Below are 20,902 nucleotides of genomic sequence, written 5' to 3'. Positions count from 1 at the left end.
CTCCCCTTCCCATACACCTGGAACCAGTGGTGTTCCTTGCCTATTTTCTGCCTGGAGTGGATAATGTTTTAAACACCTCTCTTCTGTATTTTTATGTATTTCTTGCCATCAACTCACAGCTGATGTATGGCAACCCTGTAGGGCAGTGCCCGGTGCCGGGCCGCGGCTCCCTCTCCCCCCCCCCCGCAGTAAAAAACTTCCCAGGCCGCAAGCTTGCGGCCCGGGAAGCTTCTTACTGCGGGAGGGCGGGGAGAGGGAATCGGGGCCGGGGCGTGGCTCGCGCGCGGCCCGGTGCGTGGGCGTGGCCCGCGCGGCTGCGGGCCGCGGGCCGCGCCCCAATGCCCTGCCGGTCCCCAACCTCAGAAAGGTTGGGGACCACTGCTGTAGGGTTTCAAGGCAAGAGATGCCTGGAGATGGTTTGTCAATGCCTGCCTCCCCATCGGCCCCACTTGGCTTCTGAAATGTGACTACCAGTGCAAATCCCACCAGTACCCGTGCAATCAGAGTGTGCCCTGTAAAACTCAGTGCTTTGTGGCAATGACAATGTCAAGCACAAAATCAGCAAAACCAGTGCAATGCACAGTGCTTAGCAAATCCAGGGATTCTGTTTATAATATGTAATATTACCAAAGGTTTGCTACTGTACTGTTCTTAAATACATTCTGTTCCCAAGCAGGATAGGGAAGGATTTGAGACCAAGAAGTGAAAATAAAGGGGGGGGGACAGAAAAGTTAAGTGGCAACAGAAATGAAAGGAAAACGTCGAAATGAAGAGAAGAAACAGTTGTTTTACTTTGCTGCAACACCCTAACTACCACTTTGCAAGCTGGCAATTACTGTAGTAGCTATTAGCATGCTGGCTTGGTTGTATGATTTGTTAGGCAAGTTTGCTTCAGTCTTGGAGAAAGGGAAATCTAGAATGCTTTTTGCTATGCTCACATCTCCCCATGCCCCTAGTGGCTGCGGCCAGATGTGCATGTCAAAAAATAAAAGGAAATACTTTCTACTGGATGTAGCATTATGCTGGCTTCAAGGATCTTTCTTCAGGGCAAAGCACATCCTGATCTGCCCTTAGTACTCCTCTGCACAGAACAAATGAAAATAAAATCTAATTTTAATAGCTGAATTATGCATTCAAGAGGCTTGAGCAATAACTGCTCTGTATTAAGGGCAGTATGGTATCATGGTTAGCACATTGAACTATGATCGTGGGAACCCAGATTCCAATCTCCACGGCATTCTTACTTAACATCTGTATTTCCTTTCTGTAGTATCCCTATTTTTATTTGCCTTATTAAACTAAGTTCCCTTTCTCTTAATTCAATAAATTTATTGTCTTGTTTAAGAAGCTTTTCCCCCTTCATTTGTTTTGGGAGTTGGTCTGTATTGCAACCCCTGTATACACAGAGTTTAAATCTTGGTGCTTAAACCCCACAATACCCATGTTTTCTCCTTGCATGCAGAAGTTTGCTTTTACTAGTTATAGTGGCTAAAACTCTGCCTTTGGTTTACTGGAAAATAAGTCTAATATGTCCTGAGCTGCATTGCCCAAGCTAGCCCTACCTTATTAGATCTCAGAAGCTAAGAGTCAGTGCTGGTCAGTATTTGGATGGAAGACCACCAAGAAAGTCCAGGGTGGGTATGGGGAGACAGGCAATGACAAACCTTCAAATCTTGCCTTCAAAACCCTACAGGTTGCTATATGTCAACTGTGATCTCATGAAAATAAACAAACGACAATAAAACTACATCTGTCAGTGGAACTTGCTCTCCAGTAGGAGCTGCTTTGGATTCCAGCCCTGTATTTTCTCTCCGCATATTCCTGTGTCTTTAAGCATGAACCTCTGGGCATTTTTGTCTGTGTCACTGGATGGGGAGAGGGCTAGGATTGCCAGCTTCCTTCAATCTTCCCCAGCATAATCATTGTTTTCTAATCCATTATTTGCATGCATTATGTGACCAGAGCCTCATGGCCCCCAGAGAGCAGTTGGGTTTAATTTTGTCCAGAACGGATCTATTTGCTTTTCAGCAATCGTCTCCAGGTAATGGTCTCCAGATCCACAATACACTCACCTGAGATCCTGTCCCTAGTTCCCAACTTTGCCCTCCCCAAAAGCCGGTCATACCTCCTTCCGACCAGCAGGGGTCGCGCCAAGAAGCAGTTCGCTCGCCACGCCCCACCCAGTGCCATAGACAGTCGGGCCGACCGGAGTGTGGCCTGACGGCCGCCGCTTCCGCTGATACTTTTCTGCCCCCTCGGCGACACAGAACAGGCTTCGCATTGGCTGGGGGCTCTCGCGGGGACCGGCCCCCTATCTGTCGCCTGCTGCAGGTGGCGTGAGTCTCCCGGGAAAGGGGGCGCTATGGCCGATCGCCTCACGCAGCTCCAGGACGCCGTGAATTCGGTAGGGGTGGGGTGGGGTGGGCGGGTGAGAGATACATACGCACACAAACACACAAGGTGCTCCGCGAATGCGTGCCTGAGTAGGAGGTTGTTTATGGAAGCCCGAATTTAGGAAACGTGGTGCAGTTGACTTCCGCCTTAAGTTAAAGTGACTCTTTGCATACAGCTAGAAGAGAGGTCAGGATCCCGCAAAGGACGGGATTTGCATTCCATGCGCGCGTGCTCATTTTGACGAAACCCCAATTCGGGATACCAGCCCCGGGGGGGGGGGGGGAGGAACTACAGCTCTTCTCGAGACTGCAGGAATCAGTCTGGATCAAATGGATGTTTGAGAGAGTGGACTCCATAGCATTACACTTTGCTGAGCCCCCTGTCTTCCCCGGACTTCATCTCCAAATTTCCAGGAGATTCCCAACCTGGGTCTGGCAACTCTCTTCCCCCATCCCCTGCTTATGGCCCGGCAACCCTAGTCCCTATAAAGCTGTCTCAGGGACTCCTGTTCTGCTTACTTTGGTGCTCTCTGAAGAGCCTGGGTAGCTTGAGCCGCCCTGGGGCATGAAGCCTCCACAGCCAATTTTATTAGGTGGAAACAGAACTCAGCCATCTCAGAGGACAGAACTAAAAAGGGTGGAGTGGGGGTCTGGCCCTGAAGCCGGCTGGGGTCTAAGTGTGGATCTGTAAATCAAGGGGAGAGGGTGATTAAATGTTTGTTAGTATAGTGGGCAGCATAGATGCATTTGCCAAGTTGTTCAGATGCTTTTTAAAGAAACTGACAGCTGCTGTTCTGTGCTATGCATTCATAACATAATTTTGGAAATTAATTGTTCTGTGCTTACCTATAGCTTGCAGATCAGTTTTGTAATGCGATCGGAGTCTTGCAGCAGTGTGCCCCGCCTGCGTCCTTTAGCAACATACAAACCGCAATAAACAAAGACCAACAAACGAATCCCACCGAAGGCAAGTAACCTTCATTTTTTTCTGTCTACTTGTTCTGTGACAGGGGGGAGAGACCACACGTACAATTAAGCATTGTAGAGTCCTTCTCTTGGCCTTTTTAATTGTTTGTGGTGCCATTTGCCTTCTCAAAGTCTTACAGAATGTAGGAAGATGGCATCCCTACACAAAATTATTTGTTTATTATAGTCCCAAATTGGCTTTCAGATTGAGGTACAGCTTTGTCAAGAGATCAGCTGTTTCTCAACTCTTGCTGCATTTTAGTTTTTAATCTCAAAATTATTGGGATGATCCTCTTACCCAATAGTATACTGAGTGGCCATGAGTACATGCTAATTATTGTTCTCCTCATCTGATGGTTTCCTGTAAGATGTGGTAGCTGCTGTGGTGTATTCCTTTAAGAGCACGAAGAAAAAAGCAGCTTGTTGCTGCTGTTGCCTTTCTGTGGGCATCAGTGGGCTCCTACTTAGAAATGTAACTTTTTCTTCATAAGTGAACCTCTCGGTGGTCTTGCAGTCTTTGTATTTTGTATACATCCATCATGCACATGAAACTTCCTTATATTGCTTAGTCTATGCCGATACTCCAAGGTCTTCAACAGAGAAAGGTCTCTTTGCCTGTACCCATAACCTGTTGTCATTTATCTGAAGATGCTGCCACTTGAACCTGGATCCTTTTGTGTGCAGTGCAGGTGATCTACTGAACCACAGTCCCTTAACCTTGCCCCTCTTTTGAGAATACCAGCTGTGCTAAATAGTCTCACATATATTGCCTTTAAAAAGCCTTTCTTTTTAAAATACGGCAACTGGAACAGTCTCAACCTGGTTTTATATCCTTTAGTAATGACTAATGTTATTACTTTTCCAGAATATGCCCAGCTGTTTGCTGCCTTGATTGCCAGGACTGCTAAGGATATCGATGTTTTAATAGATTCCTTGCCTAGTGAAGAATCCACAGCTACGTTACAGGTAAGAGTGGGTTTTAAGTGACTCATGTGCTTGGTAGCTCCTTTCCTTTCATCTCAGGGAGTGAAGCAGTGCCTTATCAAAATGCCTTGCCCAATCAGCAAGCTCTCTAACTCATTCCCAAGCAACCCAGTGCAATGTCTGTTCAGGTAACTTATACAAATACTCGCTGTTGAGAAGTGATTAAAACGGATGCTTGGAACATCAAATAATATCTGATGCAAACAGATGAACAGTAAGCATTGCACCCTGGGGCTGGCAACCTTTTAATCTCTTCCCCCTACAACCTCCTGATGGAGTTGCTTTTGTGCCTGTGAATAAAGGGGGTCAGGGAGCTGAAGGGGGCCTGTCAGGTGCCTTGATGAAGTTTACATACTGGCAACATTTCTCACCTGGCTATTCCCCCGCCATCTGGCAATATCCTTGATGGCTTTAAAGATGGAGTGGAGGCCCCATTGAATGGAGGATGGCCAATGGGTCAGCTGCTAGGGACCCAGTGGCTGAATCATCAGGGCCAGGAGTGGAGCCAGTACTTCAGGGGTTTATGTCAATCTTTGGCATGTAAATGTTTAGTACATATTCTCACTGCCAGTCTTACTCCAAATTCATTAGATTTGTTTTTCTCCCTGGCTAAGTGGACTCTCTACAGGTTCTAATTAGTGAATTTGTATCTAGAACAAATGTGTGTGAGGCATTCATTCAGCTGGTGTTTAATGGAATACCAAGCCAGAAGTGTTTTGCCACTGTCTTGCCACCTTCCAAGTGATTGTCAATGGTTACAGTAGCTTCTTGGTCCAGATGCTGTGCAGACTGTACTCCCTGTTTTTGTCCTTCAATCTAAGAATTAAGAATAACTGCTTAAAACATTCTCTGTTGTTGGGCACAGTACAGCTTTAAGTTTCAGGATGCCCCTTGAAGGCATTTTGTCTGTATCCTGGTAGGATTCCCTGCAGACTAGACTAGATTATCAGTGCTGGTTAGCACTGGGATCAAGGTGTGACTTGAACCTTTTGGGAAGAAGGCAAAATGGCAGCTTCCACTAGAAAATGTTAAAAAAAAAAAAAAGCTGGTTTCCAGAGTACTGCCTTCCACCACAAATCCTGCTCAGTTTTATATATAGCAGCTGCAAGGTACTACTGCATGAGCTTCATCTAACAAAATTAATTGGGCTAGTTTTGAAAGTGTCACTAGGTTTCTCTATCACGCTGCATTGTTAAAGCATTGAGAGGCCTTAGAAGTGTGTGGACATGAAGGGAGGACAGCTAAGGGATGACTTTTCCTTCCTGACACTGCCTGTCACAAACCCACCTTGGGTCTGTATGTTCTTACATATGCATTGCATGTTTCACACATATAAAAGCATGTTCCCTCTTCTTGTGCTACCAAGTACTTTCCAATTACTATAGTCTCCCCTGCATGCATGTTCTTAGCGTGCGAGTGAGCAATCCAGCCATGTGTGTAGGATTTGAATTAGTCTGCTTTCTTAAACAGGAAAGAAACTTTATTATGAAATATTAATTTAGAGCACATACATGGAAAATTGTGGTGGTTACATGCCACAGAGATTCAAGTGGGAAGCAGTAGAACAAATTTAAAGTCCAGTAGCACCTTTAAGACCAACAAAGTTTATTCAAGATATGAGCTTCCGTGTGCATGTTCACTTCCTCAGATACAATGTCATGGAATGGAAGTATGCAATTCATACTTATAGGCAAAGTGTGAGGGTAAAATAACATTCAGCATAATGAAAATGGTGAACAGATTCCGGAGATAAATAGGAAAAAACAGCAGTTTGGATTTGTTTGTATTCAATCTCAAATTAATACAAACAAATCCAAATTGCTGTTTTTTTTGTATTCATCGCTGGAATCTGTTCACCATTTTCATATTAGCTGTATGTTAATTTACCTTCACACTTTGCCTATACATTCCATGACAATGTATCTGAGGAAGTGTGCATGCATATGAAAGCTCATACCTTGAATAAAACTTTGTTGGTCTTAAAGGTGCCACTGGACTCTACATTTAATCTGATGTCACAGAAAGAGACACATCTTTCTGTGACAGACCTCTGAAGATGCCAGCCACAGAGGCAAGCAAAATATTAGGAGCCAGAACTACCAGAAAACAGCCCCACAACCCGAGTAAACTACAAAAAACACTGAAATATGACCCTGAGAGCCCTTGACAAAATGATACCAACCTAGACTAAGCTGAGATACAGTAAAAGACTGGTAGTAGTAGAACAAATACCACTCCAGCGCCCTGGCAGAGCAGGCTGGGTCCCTGTGTGTAGCCACAGCATTTGGGCAAAGCATTTTAACCTTTAAACCTTTGTGTCTGCTTTGTTGGGAAACTTCCCCAATCCATCTTTAAGGATACTTTCTGCCATTAGGTTACCTGGCGTAGCTCACATTTCCATACTCCAAATCATGGTTTATAGCAGGGGTGGTCAAACGGTGGTTCCCCAGATGTCCATGGATTACAATTGCTTTGAGCCCTTGCCAGTTGGCCATGCTGGTAGGACCTCTTGGTAATTGTAATCTGTGAACATCTGGAGAACCACAGTTTGGCCACCCCTAATTTATAGTGTCATCCATCCTGTTGTTCTGGGAGATAAGCAAATGATTCTCTCCGAGTTGAAACCCTTTTGTTCTCTGATCTTCTGCGTTTTAATGCCCTACCCCTTTATGAAATAAACAGTTTCACAGGTCTTGAGAATGCTGTATTGTACAATGTGCTTCTGATTACCGAATGTCTCTAAATGCGCAAGTGTCCATTTCAGTGTGGAAAATATGGCTGGAATGTATAAACTGCACTGTTCTTCTTTCCTGTCCAGGCTGCCAGTCTGTATCGCTTGGAGGAAGAGAACCACGAGGCGGCAGCCCGCCTAGAAGAGGTGGTTTATCGTGGGGATCTGCTTTTGGAGAAGATACAGAGTGCCTTAGCTGACATAGCCCAGTCCCAGCTGAAGACCAGAAGCAGCAGTCATAGCCAGCCTGGTCCAGATTAACAGCAGCCGGTGGGAGGACTTCACTGTGGAATGCAGTCCTGTGGCATGTGCTCGGTGGTGTCCCGCTCCATGATCCCAGATGCTGTGGAAAGACTTAGGAAGTGGTGCTTCTGACTCAAGGGATCCCCTGCTAATTTTTTTTAGTGTTCTGTGTCATTGAAAGGACAAGCCATTACAAATGGCCTTTATTTTTATGCTGTCCCATTTACAATGTATGCTTTGCAGTGGAGTAGAAGCATTTCAAGTGGCTGGCCTAGTCCCTCCAGATCATCTGTTCTTGTCATTCTTGAGGCCCGGATCAATTGACCCAGACTAGTCCTGTATTTCAGGTTAGGAAGGGTAAACAGAACATCTCACCATGGGGGGAAGTCAAGTCTCTCTTGGCTAGGATCCAATTTTTAAAAGTACTTCAAGCATACCCAGAAATAGACAAATGAGGATAACTGGGAAAGGGAAATACAGAATTTGGAAAGCAAAATAAAAGGACAGTTTCTCACTCAAAATGTATTTTCAGACTTTACCTCTTTCCTGTGCGGTTGGGTCAAGCATTCTAAAACTCATGGTTGAAACTTGACCAAACCCCTTCTTGCTAGCACTTAATTTACAGATTTGGTGTGTGTTCTTCTTCAGTATGTGAATCAGAATCTCATCCAGGCAGCTATGTATATTCACCATCAGGAAGACCAAGTGCTCATATCTGTTAAGTATACTGGGCAATTCACACATGGAATGCATTTTAGTGTTTTCCAACCAGGCAACAGACACCGTGTCACTAACCCCTGGTTTTTAACCTACTCTTGAGATTGGTGGGGGATGATAGCCAGAAGCTTAAGAAATACTGTAGCTTTGCCCTGGCCTGTAAGATTTTGCCACACTGAGAATCTGGCCTCTGTTTTTTATGCACCACCTATCGCTAGACTGCACCGAAGGAAGTGCAGAGCCCAAAGAAAAGCATCCCCGCAGTGAAGGATCAGCCACAGCCTATGGATACCTACCCTTAGGATAAATCTGTACATCCTTCTGATCACAATACTGTGATTGGATTATTCACTTTAGGAGTAGGGCAGAGAACAGGACCAGAGGTTTGCATGCCATTTTACAGGATGCTTAATTTTGGTGAAGTGGATGATGTGACCCATCTTGTAGTTTCTGCAGAAATGTTCTGCCACAATCACAGTTTTACTAGTGGTTGAAGCCAGAACTAAAACTGTTGGGAGTGAATAAGTATAATTAACTCATCTGAGCTTTGAGGCCTATCCCTTTCCTACTCAGATCAGTATGTTACATACGAGGTTGGAGTGTAGGGTGCCTGCACCAAATTTGTAGTCATCAGGACCTTTGCTATTATTTCCTCCTACTTCTACTGTTCTCCCTGATACGCAAGATAGAACCAGAACCTAGTCTTGAAAGTGTTTCTCCTCTTCTGTTATAAACATGCCAATGAGTCTACGATAAATCTCAAAAGCTTGTGTATGGATAGATATTAAAAAGTCTGTGTTTACATATCTGTACAGATTCAGGGTCTACTGTTGTGCTGACTAATCTGTGTGAGGTTTGGTTCTGTTGAGTCTCATACGAAGGAATGTTGAGGATTCTTTATTTTATTTTTAAAAGAAATAAAAGTCTCATAGAAATATCGGAGGGGTTCAGAAAAGGATTTTTATACATTAAAAGTATTCAAAATTTGCTGTACACTACATAATATACTAAACAAGTGGTAGGGGGGAAGCTCTCAACATCCTCCTCCACATCCTTGTTTCAGTTACTGGAATCCATCTTCTTTGCCATTCTGTTTGCATCGTTACTTTATATCCATATGTTGAGGATTCTTGGGCATTTGAAGAGGCTGAATGAAGAAATATGTGGAGAGCATTGTTTGGAGAGGAGGTGCTATTGGGAAACAGAATGAAAACCTTAACATTCAGTGTATCAAGCGTGCATGGAATTTAATATGTGGCCTGCCTAACTTTTCTTCAGTGACCTTGTCGAGTGGATATGTAACCTTGCACCACTGAGTCTCCTGTCTTTGCGGCCACTCCATTTCACTAGGAAACAAACCAAATGACATTAAGCTGTTTGCCTCACGTAATGGGACATCTTGAAACCATCACTGCTCACTAGGTGGCTCTTTGCTTTGACAACAACAAAAGCCTACAGTTAAATGCCCTACATTACTAATGAGGTTTGAAATTAATGTATGACATGAAGCTGCCATAAAAAGAACCAGACCCTTGGGCCAGCAAGATCAGAACTGTCTACTCAACTGGCAGTGGCTCTCCAGAGTTTTTCACATCACCAGGTCTTTCTAACTGGAGATTCTGGGGTTGAACCTGAGACCTTCTGCATACCAAATAGATGCTGTGCCACTGAGCCACAGTCCTCCTTCAAAGTATGGGCTAAAGCAACCAGATTGGCAGCTGACAGTCATGCCCCAGGCTTAGTGTATACCAAACTGCTAATCTGGATCAGACTGGAGGAAAGAGTTGGCATGACTATTCCATGCAAAAAACTTATCCCTGATAATTAGTTAGATGCCCTTTCTCAACCTTTGTTTTTGGCCATGGACCTTATAGGAGCTCTTATCAGGTTCTTGAGCCCAGTGTAATACACTGGTGACTTGCACAGTGAGCTAGGCTTAAAATGGCCTAAACTAAGAGTGAACTAACTACTCAATGTAGCTTGTCAGATTTCCAGAACATTTGACCATGAGAAGCATGTACATTCATTTTTTCTTGAATTCATTAAATTCAAGCACACACAAAGGAATGGCTTTCATGATTTCTTTTTCTTTCCCTTGATGAAGGTCAAACGTTCTAGCAATTAATGATGTCATATGGGACAAAAAAGGTATTTCATGGGTTCAGTTAGCAGGGGGGCCCATAAACCCTTTGGGCTCCCCTTCTCACCTTTTTCAGTCTGTGGGCCCCCTCAAATGTGCCAGGGTCCCCCAGGGGGCCATATGATTCTCATTGAGAATGGCTGAGCAAGCATATTAGGCTAGACCCAGGACCTTTTTGCCACCTCATTTTTTATATAGATTTTGTTGTTTCTTTAGTAGCAAGAATCCTTCAATTTTGTGAGCATCCCAGACACGTTTCCTAGTTTTGAGAATTAGACCTGCTTGTCCCTTTCAAGTGTCATAAACTCATCCAGCGAGAAGAGGCATAATACTGCACTGGGAGCTTTCTGAGTAAGCAGTGATGCAACTAGAACCATGAGCCTAAAAAGGTAAAGGTATCCCCTGTGCAAGCACCGAGTCATGTCTGACCCTTGGGGTGACGCCCTCTAGCGTTTTCATGGCAGACTCAATACGGGGTGGTTTGCCAGTGCCTTCCCCAGTCATGACCGTTTACCCCCCAGCAAGCTGCGTACTCATTTTACCGACCTCGGAAGGATGGAAGGCTGAGTCAACCTTGAGCCGGCTGCTGGGATTGAACCCCCAGCCTCATGGGCAAAGCTTTCAGACAGCTGCCTTACCACTCTGCGCCACAAGAGGCTCATTAATGCAAATCTAACACCGTTTGATGCAGAACTGAAGGCCTCTACCAGATTGAAGACCTCTTTCTTTGATCTAGTGGTATATCTCTGGTGGGCCCACTCCAGTATTTCATATGAACTACTGGATGTCAGTGATGATATGCCATTTTCTGAAGAAGACTAAATAACGTAATAAAAAGCATTACTCATCTGTATGGCTGAGTGTCCTTGTATAGGCATGTTCATGGAACCTGCAGCTAGAAGTGCTCTATGGCTACCTTTCTGTGGATATCAGACTGTTCTTGGAAGTAGATTTTGCACATTCTAGCATCACCATGTTCCAGCATTTCAGTGAAAATTCTTGGGGCAGCTGTTTCTAAAGCCAGTGGTTGTCCATATCTGAACGCCAACCTGTACTTACCACTATTTCTCTTTGATTTCAGCCAGATATCCTTTGAGCTCTTTCACAAAATCTGGATCCACCTCAAAACTAAATCTCTCTGCCTTTAAAGGGGAAGGGATATTAAAGCATGTCAATACATTAAATCAGACAATAGTTCATGCAAACTTCGTTGAAGCACAGCTATCCTTCAAGAACACTTCCTGCTTATTTTGTCCCCAGCCTTCATGGACCTTGCCAAAAACCTGGCATCTGCAAAGTTCCACACGGTTGTCAGACATGGAAAGACCTTGATGAAGAAACCATTAGAGTTGGAAAAACATGAATTTACACTCTATCTCACAAATTCTTATCAGTGAAAAGTGTTCCATGCGTGTAATCCATTACCCCTTAAATAGTACAATACCCCTTAAATAGTACGGTGGTTTGCCTCTTTATGGCTGAAGGAGAACTTAGATTGAAATGGGATTTCCCTGGTAATTTATTTATTTATTTATTTTGTCATATTTATATACCACCCTCCCCTGGGGCTCAGGGAGGTTTACATGGAATGTGAGGAATTATACATTGAACCCAGTTTTGCCAATGAACTAGAAGATAACAATGGTAACAATAACCATAGTAACAGTAGGATTGGGCACAAACCAGTTCACAAATTCAAATTCCTCATGAATTTGGCCAGTTCGGGGGAGGATTGGCCATTTAAAGTGAACAGCTGATGAGTGAACTATCCAAGAGGTTAGGTTTAAATGGCTCACAGTCATTTTAATGCTCCATTTTGCTCTCTCCTGCATGGAAGTGGGAGAAGTCCGTCAATGAAATGGCTTTCAGCTTTACAGGAGGGCAGGCATGCCTGTCCATTGTGAGGCTGAAATGGCAGCAGGGAGAAACAAAGTTGACTGGCCACGGCCACCTGGTTTGTTTCAGGCTTCTGGGTCATTTCAGTTTTGGAACCCCCATCCTTCATCCCAGAATGTTAATGTTTAATTACAAATTGTGTCAAGTGAGATTCAAGTGACCTACTTCATAGAATCGCAGAATCATAGAGTTGGAAGGGGTCATGCAGGCCATCTAGTCCAACCTCCTGATCAAGGCAGAATATAAACTGTCTGTCCAGCTGCTGCTTAAAGACTGTCAGAGAGGAGGAGCTCATCAGCTTCCTGCTAACATTACTATCCTGTACAACAAAAATTGAGTCCAATAACACCTTTAAACCAACAAAGATTTATTCAAGGCGTGAGCTTTCAAGTACATGCACTCTTCCTCAGACTAAATGGAACAAGGTTCATGAGAGTACAGATATAAGGCAAAAGTAAATTGTGGCAAATTAGTAAACTGTGCCATAATATCCAATTTATGCCATATTATGTCATCTGATAATTCTTTGCTAAAATAGCTAATCAGTCTGTTTGAGTTCAGTTGTAGTTCACAAAAGCATTGAAGAAATAAAACTGTCCAAGTTAGTAATTAATAGCAGACACTTTCCTAATTGTGAAAAGAAATTAGTTGCTTTTCATAACTGGGAAAGTGTCTGTTGTTAATTACTAACATGTTTTATTTCTCCAGTGATATTGTGAACTACAACTGATGTAGTAGACAAAGGACCAGTTAGATGTGGACCCTCCAGGACTCCTGGAAGGACTCCATGGAGGAGTCTATGAAGAACCTTGTCTCAATGTTGTAACTCAAATGTGAAAAATCAACTTACCTGCCCTGATATAGGAATGTTGTACCTCATCATTGTGGCAAAGTGTTCGCAGTTAGCCTTGGCCACATCATATCTCATGACCTTGCCCACCATGTGGTTTGCTCTTTTTACCACACGTTCCGGAGGCAATGGTTTATAGGCATTGTCAAACTTATTGTATGGAGCAAAAGCCAGGACCCCTGGGATGGCCTCCACTTTTTCTTTTCGGACTGCATATTTTAGTGGAAAGTAGCTGACAGCTGAAAATACAAGTGGTGAGAAAAGGGTTCTGTTCTATATGATGCATAAATGTCGGAGCTACCAACCCATATAAAAATGCCAACCTGTGCCAGCTTTTTGAAACTGCTCTGTGATAAAGCCATCTGTAATCACCTGTAATCCTTTTGAAACATTGACATTTCTCTGACTTGTATATGGCAAGGAGACTCTGTTGTCATCTGGCCATATGAGACTGGTCAGAGCCAAATTTTTAAAGCAACTATCAAGCTATCAATGAATAGTAGGAATTGTATAACACTTAATGACCTATGTAGAGTCCCTCATGGTTCTGTATATGTGTGTATGTGTTCTCTCTCTATCTATCTCTCTCCCCCCTCCTTCATGCACAAAGACATGCACATACCCCTGTCCTCTTATTACCTGGCAATGCAAAATGGACTACCATTTCATCTCCCACGTAGATTCCCCAGTGCTGGAATCCTGCCATCTGAAATTGCATCATGTCCCCAGGCTTGGGCACAGCTTTGTTCCGAAATACATGATCTACATCCTGTGTTATACCCTGAACGGCATCCTGCATTCAAACATGAGTGAGAAAGTTAAACAAGTGGGCTGGATATAAATCATACCAACTTAAAAAGCTGAAATACTGGTGCAATGAAAATCTTTTCCTCTTTGATGCATAAATGCAACGGTGGTATTGAGGAGCACAACTTTATTTCGGCAGGTAGGTTGCTGGAAGGCATCAGAAGGATCTTCTCTCTGTTTCTAATTTCCATCACTAAATAATTTTTTGTAAGCTAAAGGCAGCTTCTGATTATTACTTTTTTTAAAATTCCAGTAAACAGGCATGTCAATATGTTGTTAGAAGATAAATGGAATGTGATTTATGTGGTTTCAGCCAGCAGTGCCCTGGGCAATCACATCGTCTCTATACCATCCTGCTCTGCAACAGTTCACTGGTTGTATGTGACTGCCCCAATGACCATATTTTGCTGGCAAACATCTGGAAATATAAAATGGCCAATCTAAAAGGGCAAGCACATTTGTTATACCGTATTTACTGCAACAGATAAAACTGTTGATAATTCTTCCTTTGAAATCACTCCAAGGACTTAGGCATGTCTAGTGAGATATTTTTAGAAGATAAAAGGAAGAGCGGGGTTTTTTTACACCCTCCTTTTCACTACCCAAAGGAGACCCAAAGCAGCTTGCAAACACCTTTTCCTTCCTCTCCCTGCAACAGACACCCTTTGAGGTAGCTGGGGGTGAGAGAGGTGTAAGAGAACTGCTCTGCATGAACAGCTCTAAGAGAACTGTGACTGGCCCAAGGTCACCCAGCTAGATGCATGTAGCAGAGGAGTGGGGAATCAAACCTGGTTCTCCAGATTAGAGGTCGCCGCTCTTAACCACTGCTCCACTCTGGTTCCCCTTGGATAACATCCGACCCGTGGTTTGTCTCAAATTGATTTGGGAAGTCCTCTCCATTTCAAAGGTGGCTTGCCATGTGTCATAGAATCAAACCTGGGATGCCAGCTATACATGGTCTGCCCTGACGGATGAGCCCTATCAGTTGATATAATGTTCAAGTAATCTAGTTTGTCATTGTTATCGTTGTTGTGCACCAACCTCAGCCAATCTGGAAGGGCAATATATAAATCAAATAAATAAGAAAAGTTACCACAATTGAGTTGAAAAAGCCAGCCATCTCTGCTTTTCTCCTGCTGTTACTTCAGATTTCTTTTATTCTTTACTCTAAATAGCAATGGGGGAAAGAATCTGAAATTATAAAAACAATTTTGCTATATTTTTATCCCAGCATTCACCCAAAGGGCTCAGGTTTCAGTATGTGAGTCTCTATTTCCTCCCCACAACAACCACATGAGCTCAAGAATGCGTTTGAGTGGCCCAGTGAAAGTGGGATTCAAATCTATATCACTTTCAACGCTTGACTTTGTCAAGACGTTTTTAGGTGTCCAAAATATGTCATAGAATCATAGAGTTGGAAGGGACCATACAGGCCATCTAGTCCAACCCCCTGCTCAACGCAGGATCAGCCCAAAGCATCCTAAAGCATCTAAGAAAAGTGTGTATCCAACCTTTGCTTGAAGACTGCCAGTGAGGGGGAGCTCACCACCTCCTTAGGCAGCCTATTCCACTGCTGAACTACTCTGACTGTGAAATTTTTTTTCCTGATATCTAGCCTATATCATTGTACTTGTAGTTTAAACCCATTACTGTGTGTCCTTTCCTCTGCAGCCAATGGGAACAGCATCCTACCCTCCTCCAAATGACAACCTTTCAAATACTTGAAGAGGGCTATCATGTCCCCTCTCAACCTCCTTTTCTCCAGGCTGAACATTCCCAAGTCCCTCAACCTATCTTCATAGGGCTTGGTCCCTTGGCCCCAGATCATCCTCGTCGCTCTCCTCTGTACCCTTTCAATTTTATCTACGTCCTTTTGAAGTGAGGCCTCCAGAACTGCACAGAGTACTCCAAGTGTGGTCTGACCAGTGCCGTATACAATGGGACTATGACATCTTGTGATTTTGATGTGATGCCCCTGTTGATACAGCCCAAAATGGCATTTGCCTTTTTTACCGCTGCATCACACTGCCTGCTCATGTTTAGTTTAGCATTTATCATGTCTCTCAGATTACCACAGTCTATGGTGCTTTTACCTTCTCAAGAGTTTTTCTTGGCAATTATTTTCCTTCTGTATGCTAACTGTGAGCCAGTGTAGTATGTGGTTCATATCCCTTCTTAGAAGTGAAGCTCATTGGTGACCACGAGCTAGAAAAATAGGGGAAGTCACCAAAAATAAAGAAAATGTCAAATAAGCTTCACTTTATTCACAACTCCTTTCTCCTTTCCCTGATCTGACAGGCTTGTAACTTTTTGGATCCATTCAAATAGAATTACTTCTGCATTGTAAAGGCAGCCTTCTTTCTTTATGGGGCCTCTTTGTTTTTTATCCCTAACTGTACAGGTATTCTGGCTGTTAGGGGGCTTATCCTAGTCGCACATGCAACAGGTGCTACGGACTGCATGGTTCCAGGGGCCCTGCAGTCCTACACAATTAGGGGGGCTTCACACTGTGATTGTTAGGAGGTACTCATACTTATGCAGCTTGCAGACTGCAAGAACAAAAAAAAGAAGCTGTCACTTGCTTCCAAAATTCTTAGTAGGGTGCCCCACTGTTGTGGCAGTGCCCATTGTGATTGCTAAAGCCCTGCAAATCCTTAAACTGGCTCTGGTATTATGGGCCCCATGAATAATTAAGCCAGGCTTTCTCAACCAGGATTTTGTGAAACTCTGGGGTTTCTTGATAGCCCTGGAAGGGTTTCCCAAATGGGTGGGAGTTATTTCTTTAATATATATATTTAGTTTATTAAGCATTTATTGGGTGGAATGACCATATATGGTCATGGCAACTTACATCCCCTCCCCAAATGGCCAATGACTGGCCTGGAGGGGATGGGAAGGGGAGGGGCCCCGGGTGGGCATGCATACAGCTATGCTTCCCAACCATATTCTGAACAAACGTGCCACTTCTGAGATTTCTGGAAGTCTGAAGAACGTTTCAGAATTTCTCAACAGTAAAAAAGTTTAGAAAGGCTTCCTTAAACCAAGGCTGATTATAGGTTTTGGTTGCTTCCACATGGTGGCTCTTCTCCACTAAGCTCTCATTGCTGCTGTGAATACAAGGGGGAGTCCTGATTTAGCCTGCCTCTCCATCCACCAGGAGGCCTTCAGCCTCCAAGAAAGGCAGCTGTTGTTTTGCTATAGCAAGTATCCCTTAAAAATAAAAAACCCTGAGAAAGTCCTAAGGCGGTATGGGGGTAAGGCTGAAAGCTGTGGGGACCTGAGACAAGGGAAAGGCCCCATGTGGGCAGGACCTGCGCCCACAAAACTGCACTTTTACATTCACACTATGCGCACACACTTAAGACTCTGATCTTTTTGTAACAGATCTCATCAAACCAACATGTTTGGGAAAGATTAGAGGAAAGCAGGGGGGAACCTGGATAGCGGACAATAAAAGGAAATGTCATAGGGGTGTTCAAAAATGAAAATAAAAGAACGCCCCCTCTACTTTGGATGCCAAACCAGAGCAAAACATCCATAGCCAAGCAATTTCCTGTTATGCAGGTTTTATGTCATTCAAAAAAAGACATAAAATGACATGAAAATACTTGACTCTGCTTTCATTTTTAACTTCCATGCTGACAAATTCCTAGTCCAGCATATCATCACCAAAGGCTGTGGCTCAGTGATAGATCATCTGCTTTGAACCTGAGGCCCAGTCCCCAGCATCTCCAGTTTCAAAGCATCAGGGAGGAGGTGGTGTGAAGGGCCTCTGCTTCCCCCTCTGGAGAGCTGCTGCTGATTAGAGCAAGTAAGACAGGCCAGAGTCTGACAGGATAAGGAAGCTTCATGGCTCTTCTTATGACATCCAGTGTGATCACACTGGTTTTTCTGGGTAACTTTCCACTCAGACATACACTGGACATGACTGCAGCATGGTCATTGTTCCCAAGCAGTTTGACAACACCTACTTATCACCCCAAATTGTGGACCCTGTTGGGTTAAGGCAGGTGTTGCTTCCCCTACTCAGGCATATGACTTAGAATAAGGCACAGGCATATATCAATCTAGAATAGTCTTCCTCAACTTTTTTACTACTGGGAAATCCCTGAAACATTCTTCAGGCTTTGAGAACCCCTAGAAGTGGTGCGATCATGCAGAATATGCTTGGGAAACATAGCTGTGTACATGCCCATCCAGGGCCCCTCCCCTCCCCATCCTTCCAGGCTCATCATTCCACATTATGGGAGTGGGGAGCAGGCCAACATGACCATATAGAGTCATATTAACTGATAAATGTTTAACAAATTTTAAAACATAATGGGCATGATGTTGTGAGCTGCTGCAAACCAGTTGGTCTGGGAGCTGTGGCATATAAATCCAAGAAATCAATCACTCAGTCAAATAAATAAATAAATGAAATTAACTCCCACCCATTTGGTAAACTCTTCCAGGGCCGTCAAGAAATCCCAGGGTTTCACAAAACCCTGGTTGAGAAAACCTGATCTAGAATAACAGGGCCCCTTACCCAGTACAGGCGGTTGAACTTCCCTTTCCTATAATATATGCTCATTTCGCTGCCTCTCAGATTTCTTTAACCCTTAGTTTTGCTCTGCAGAACATACCCATGGTCACTGATTACTTGGGAGCCTGGTATTCTCGCCCTATGTACACACACAATGTTTGGGGACGAACTCATTCCCTCTTCTAAGGGAATTTTAAGGATTTTCTAAATCCTTGGGTATGAAACCACTCTTTCTCACCCACCCTTTGTACAGACCTAATAAGCACTGATCATTGTATTCTGCTCATTCTCTTTAGTTCACCTATACCTTCACTCTATAACCATTTGGGACAAAGCACTTCAGTTCCCTCAAGTTCCCCCCAAAGTCTGTAACAGATGATTATCCACATATTAGAGCCTCCTGCAAATGACCTTTTAGCTGTTTGGCTTCTTTCAGGCAGTGGCCCCTGCTGCTGTCTGTTCATCACCAAATTCTACCGTATTCCCACCATTAGGACCTTAGGCACCTCTTCCTCCCCCATAAATGTCAGAAGAGATGTTCTACTTGCCCACTGTCAGCTACCACCCACCCCCCAGCTCAACGCAGGGCAGCCTTCTATGCTGAGCCTGCCCCTGGTGAAGAAAACTCATTGTATCCCAAGATGCCCTTCCCTCATCCACACCACAGGCACGGAAGGCAGGGCATAACTTTGCCTGTCCTGCACATGGAAGAAAAGAGGTCCTGAAAATCCACAGATCTAGGAACCTTAATTCAGCTTCCAGGACCTCCTGACTTATTTTCCAATATGCCAGGCACCAATTGTTTGTGCCCCACAAACAATGATTTCTACCATGCCAGTCTAGCAGCCTTCCTACAATGGTGTCAACTCAAACCTGCCTTCCTGTGATATGATCACACAGATGCTGCCATGAACCCCCTCCACCCACAGGGATGCATCCACTCTGAGAGGAGGTGTCAGTCCTTCATCCCAGAAGTGGGTTTTTTCTATGGGATTTTCCCTCCTCTCATTTGGTGTGGTACCCACCGGTCCCAGTTGTCTTGTTCTCCAGGACATCAAAGGAGACCTGTCTGCCCTGTATTGCCTACATACCTCTGAGCTTCTCCAGGTCAGCCACCTTGGTCTCCACCGAACAAGAGCCTAGAGCTTATTGCACTGAGGATATAGCCACAATTTCTGCCAGGAAGCAGTCACACATGTGACACTTCCTGCAAAACTATAGATTCTCCCCCCCCACACACACACACACACAAACAAATAAAAACACAGCACAGTCAGCTTTCCAGGTTCACATCAGTTTAGGGTTTTGTTTTTTAAGTGAAGTCCTCGGTTGTGAAATGTCTTTTAAGCTTTATGTGGCAGCAGTGGTGGTTTCCTTCTCTTGTTTTCTGTAGTCTAAACTGACATTTAAACCTTGTCTTTCCTCTGGGGTGCTGAGATAGGTTGGTTTTCTGGTAACCCCTGAGTCCAGGTAACCCCTATCCTTATAGCTGCCAGCACTGGGTTGGGAAATTCCTGGAAATTTGGGGGTAATTTGGGGGTAAAGTCCAGGGAGAGCAGGGTTTCCTAAGAAGAACTGCTTTTGTATACCCTGCTTTTCACTACCCAGAAGAGTCCCAGCGCAGCTTACAATTGCGTCCCCTTCCTCTTCTCACAACAGACACTCTGTGAGGTAATTGGGGCGGGGGGAGCTCTAACATAACTGCTCTGTGAGAAGAGCCCTAACTGTAACCATGGTCACCAAGCTGGCTGCATATGGAGGAGCCGGGAATCAAGCCCAGTTCACCAGATTAGAGTCTGCTGCTCTTAACCACTATGCACCGCTGGCTCCCTTACCCAATAAAAGACCTCAGCAGCGTATAATCCCACAGTCACCCTCCAAAGCAGCAATTTTCTCCAGAGGAACTTCTCTCCGTCTTCTGGAGATAGTTGCAATTGTGGAAGATTTCCAGCCTCCCCTTAGAGACTTGCAACCCTACCCTGTCTTATTTCAACACCACATGGATTCACACAGGAGTTTGATTTGCTTGGCTTGTTACTTTTTCCTGCTGTCTTCAAGTTGTGGGCTTCATTGATGAGGCTTCCTTGTGGTTTCCCGCACTCCCATCTCGCTGGTCCCTAAGCCTATCCCTCTTTCTAGCCCCTTCTCCGAATTAGAGTCACAGGACCTACCTTCTGAAAGAATCTTTTGTTTGTTTTGCATCCAGCCAAAGGATCCTGCGGGTAACAGCTTGTGCAAACGTGGGTTCAAAGAGACAAAACCTGCAACTGGATGTCCCATTATCTTCGGTTTTATTTAAAAGCAGCTAAACAGACCTCCCAATTGGATGAGGGCCATGGAGGAAGGAGACCATACCAGTCGGGTGTACAGTTAAAGTTGTTTCATTTTCATATAAGGGACTGAATTCTGGGAAATGCTCAGCTTGTTTATTCATACTACAAAGATATATTGATATAGCTGGATTTATAAGGTACACTTTAGTGAGCCAGTATTGCCTTAAGCTGGCACACACATTTATCTTGCTGGTCAGATGGGCTTTCATAGAATCATAGAGTTGGAAGTAACAGTAAGTAAGGATCCTCCTTTTTCCCTTTCTTGAAGATTGGAACAACACTTGCCCGCCTCCAATCATCTAGCACCTCACCTGTCC

The 20,902-nt window shown here is 44.2% G+C and overlaps 2 protein-coding genes across 10 annotated transcripts; one reads left to right on the top strand and one right to left on the bottom strand.

Moving 5' to 3' along the window:
- Positions 1 to 2,165: 2,165 nt before the first annotated feature.
- MED21 (mediator complex subunit 21) lies at positions 2,166 to 8,971 on the top strand. Its single transcript, XM_077337901.1, has 4 exons — positions 2,166 to 2,404; positions 3,246 to 3,360; positions 4,225 to 4,325; positions 7,162 to 8,971. The coding sequence occupies exons 1-4, from the start codon at positions 2,363 to 2,365 to the stop codon at positions 7,333 to 7,335; spliced, it is 432 nt and encodes a 143-aa protein (XP_077194016.1). The 5' UTR covers positions 2,166 to 2,362; the 3' UTR covers positions 7,336 to 8,971.
- A 3-nt stretch (positions 8,972 to 8,974) lies between these two features.
- LOC143837732 (phospholipase A and acyltransferase 4-like) lies at positions 8,975 to 20,608 on the bottom strand. 9 transcript variants are annotated; one of them, XM_077337898.1, is made up of 7 exons: positions 20,424 to 20,608; positions 15,821 to 15,932; positions 14,821 to 14,918; positions 13,560 to 13,713; positions 12,921 to 13,159; positions 11,234 to 11,316; positions 8,975 to 9,225 (listed from the first exon to the last, which is right to left on the bottom strand). In XM_077337898.1, exons 3-6 carry the CDS (start codon positions 14,845 to 14,847, stop codon positions 11,236 to 11,238), a joined length of 501 nt encoding a protein of 166 aa, XP_077194013.1. In that variant the 5' UTR covers positions 14,848 to 14,918; positions 15,821 to 15,932; positions 20,424 to 20,608; the 3' UTR covers positions 8,975 to 9,225; positions 11,234 to 11,235. The 9 variants fall into 9 exon arrangements, with proteins under 9 accessions (XP_077194013.1, XP_077194010.1, XP_077194014.1 ...); XM_077337895.1 differs by lacking the exon at positions 20,424 to 20,608 and adding an exon at positions 19,344 to 19,395; XM_077337899.1 differs by lacking the exon at positions 20,424 to 20,608 and adding an exon at positions 19,344 to 19,395 and having other exon boundaries at positions 14,821 to 14,894.
- Between the last annotated feature and the right edge of the window lie 294 nt (positions 20,609 to 20,902).

This window comes from Paroedura picta, chromosome 5 (genome assembly GCF_049243985.1).
Source record: "Paroedura picta isolate Pp20150507F chromosome 5, Ppicta_v3.0, whole genome shotgun sequence".
In the NCBI taxonomy this organism is placed as follows: Eukaryota; Metazoa; Chordata; class Lepidosauria; order Squamata; family Gekkonidae; genus Paroedura; species Paroedura picta.
This window is presented reverse-complemented; position numbering and strand designations above follow the sequence as displayed.

Bases quoted from the DNA above. Each gene is read 5' to 3' on its own strand.
- LOC143837732 (XM_077337898.1), bottom strand. From the start codon at position 14,847: ATGGCTGGCTTTTTCAACTCAATTGTG. The intron at 13,714-14,820 runs GTAACTTTTCTT...GTTTGAATGCAG, and splicing joins GCTTTTTCAACTCAATTGTG to GATGCCGTTCAGGGTATAAC. The intron at 13,160-13,559 runs GTAATAAGAGGA...TTGTATTTTCAG, and splicing joins AGTCCATTTTGCATTGCCAG to CTGTCAGCTACTTTCCACTA.
- MED21 (XM_077337901.1), top strand. From the start codon at position 2,363: ATGGCCGATCGCCTCACGCAGCTCCAGGACGCCGTGAATTCG. The intron at 3,361-4,224 runs GCAAGTAACCTT...TTACTTTTCCAG, and splicing joins ACAAACGAATCCCACCGAAG to AATATGCCCAGCTGTTTGCT. The intron at 4,326-7,161 runs GTAAGAGTGGGT...TTTCCTGTCCAG, and splicing joins AATCCACAGCTACGTTACAG to GCTGCCAGTCTGTATCGCTT.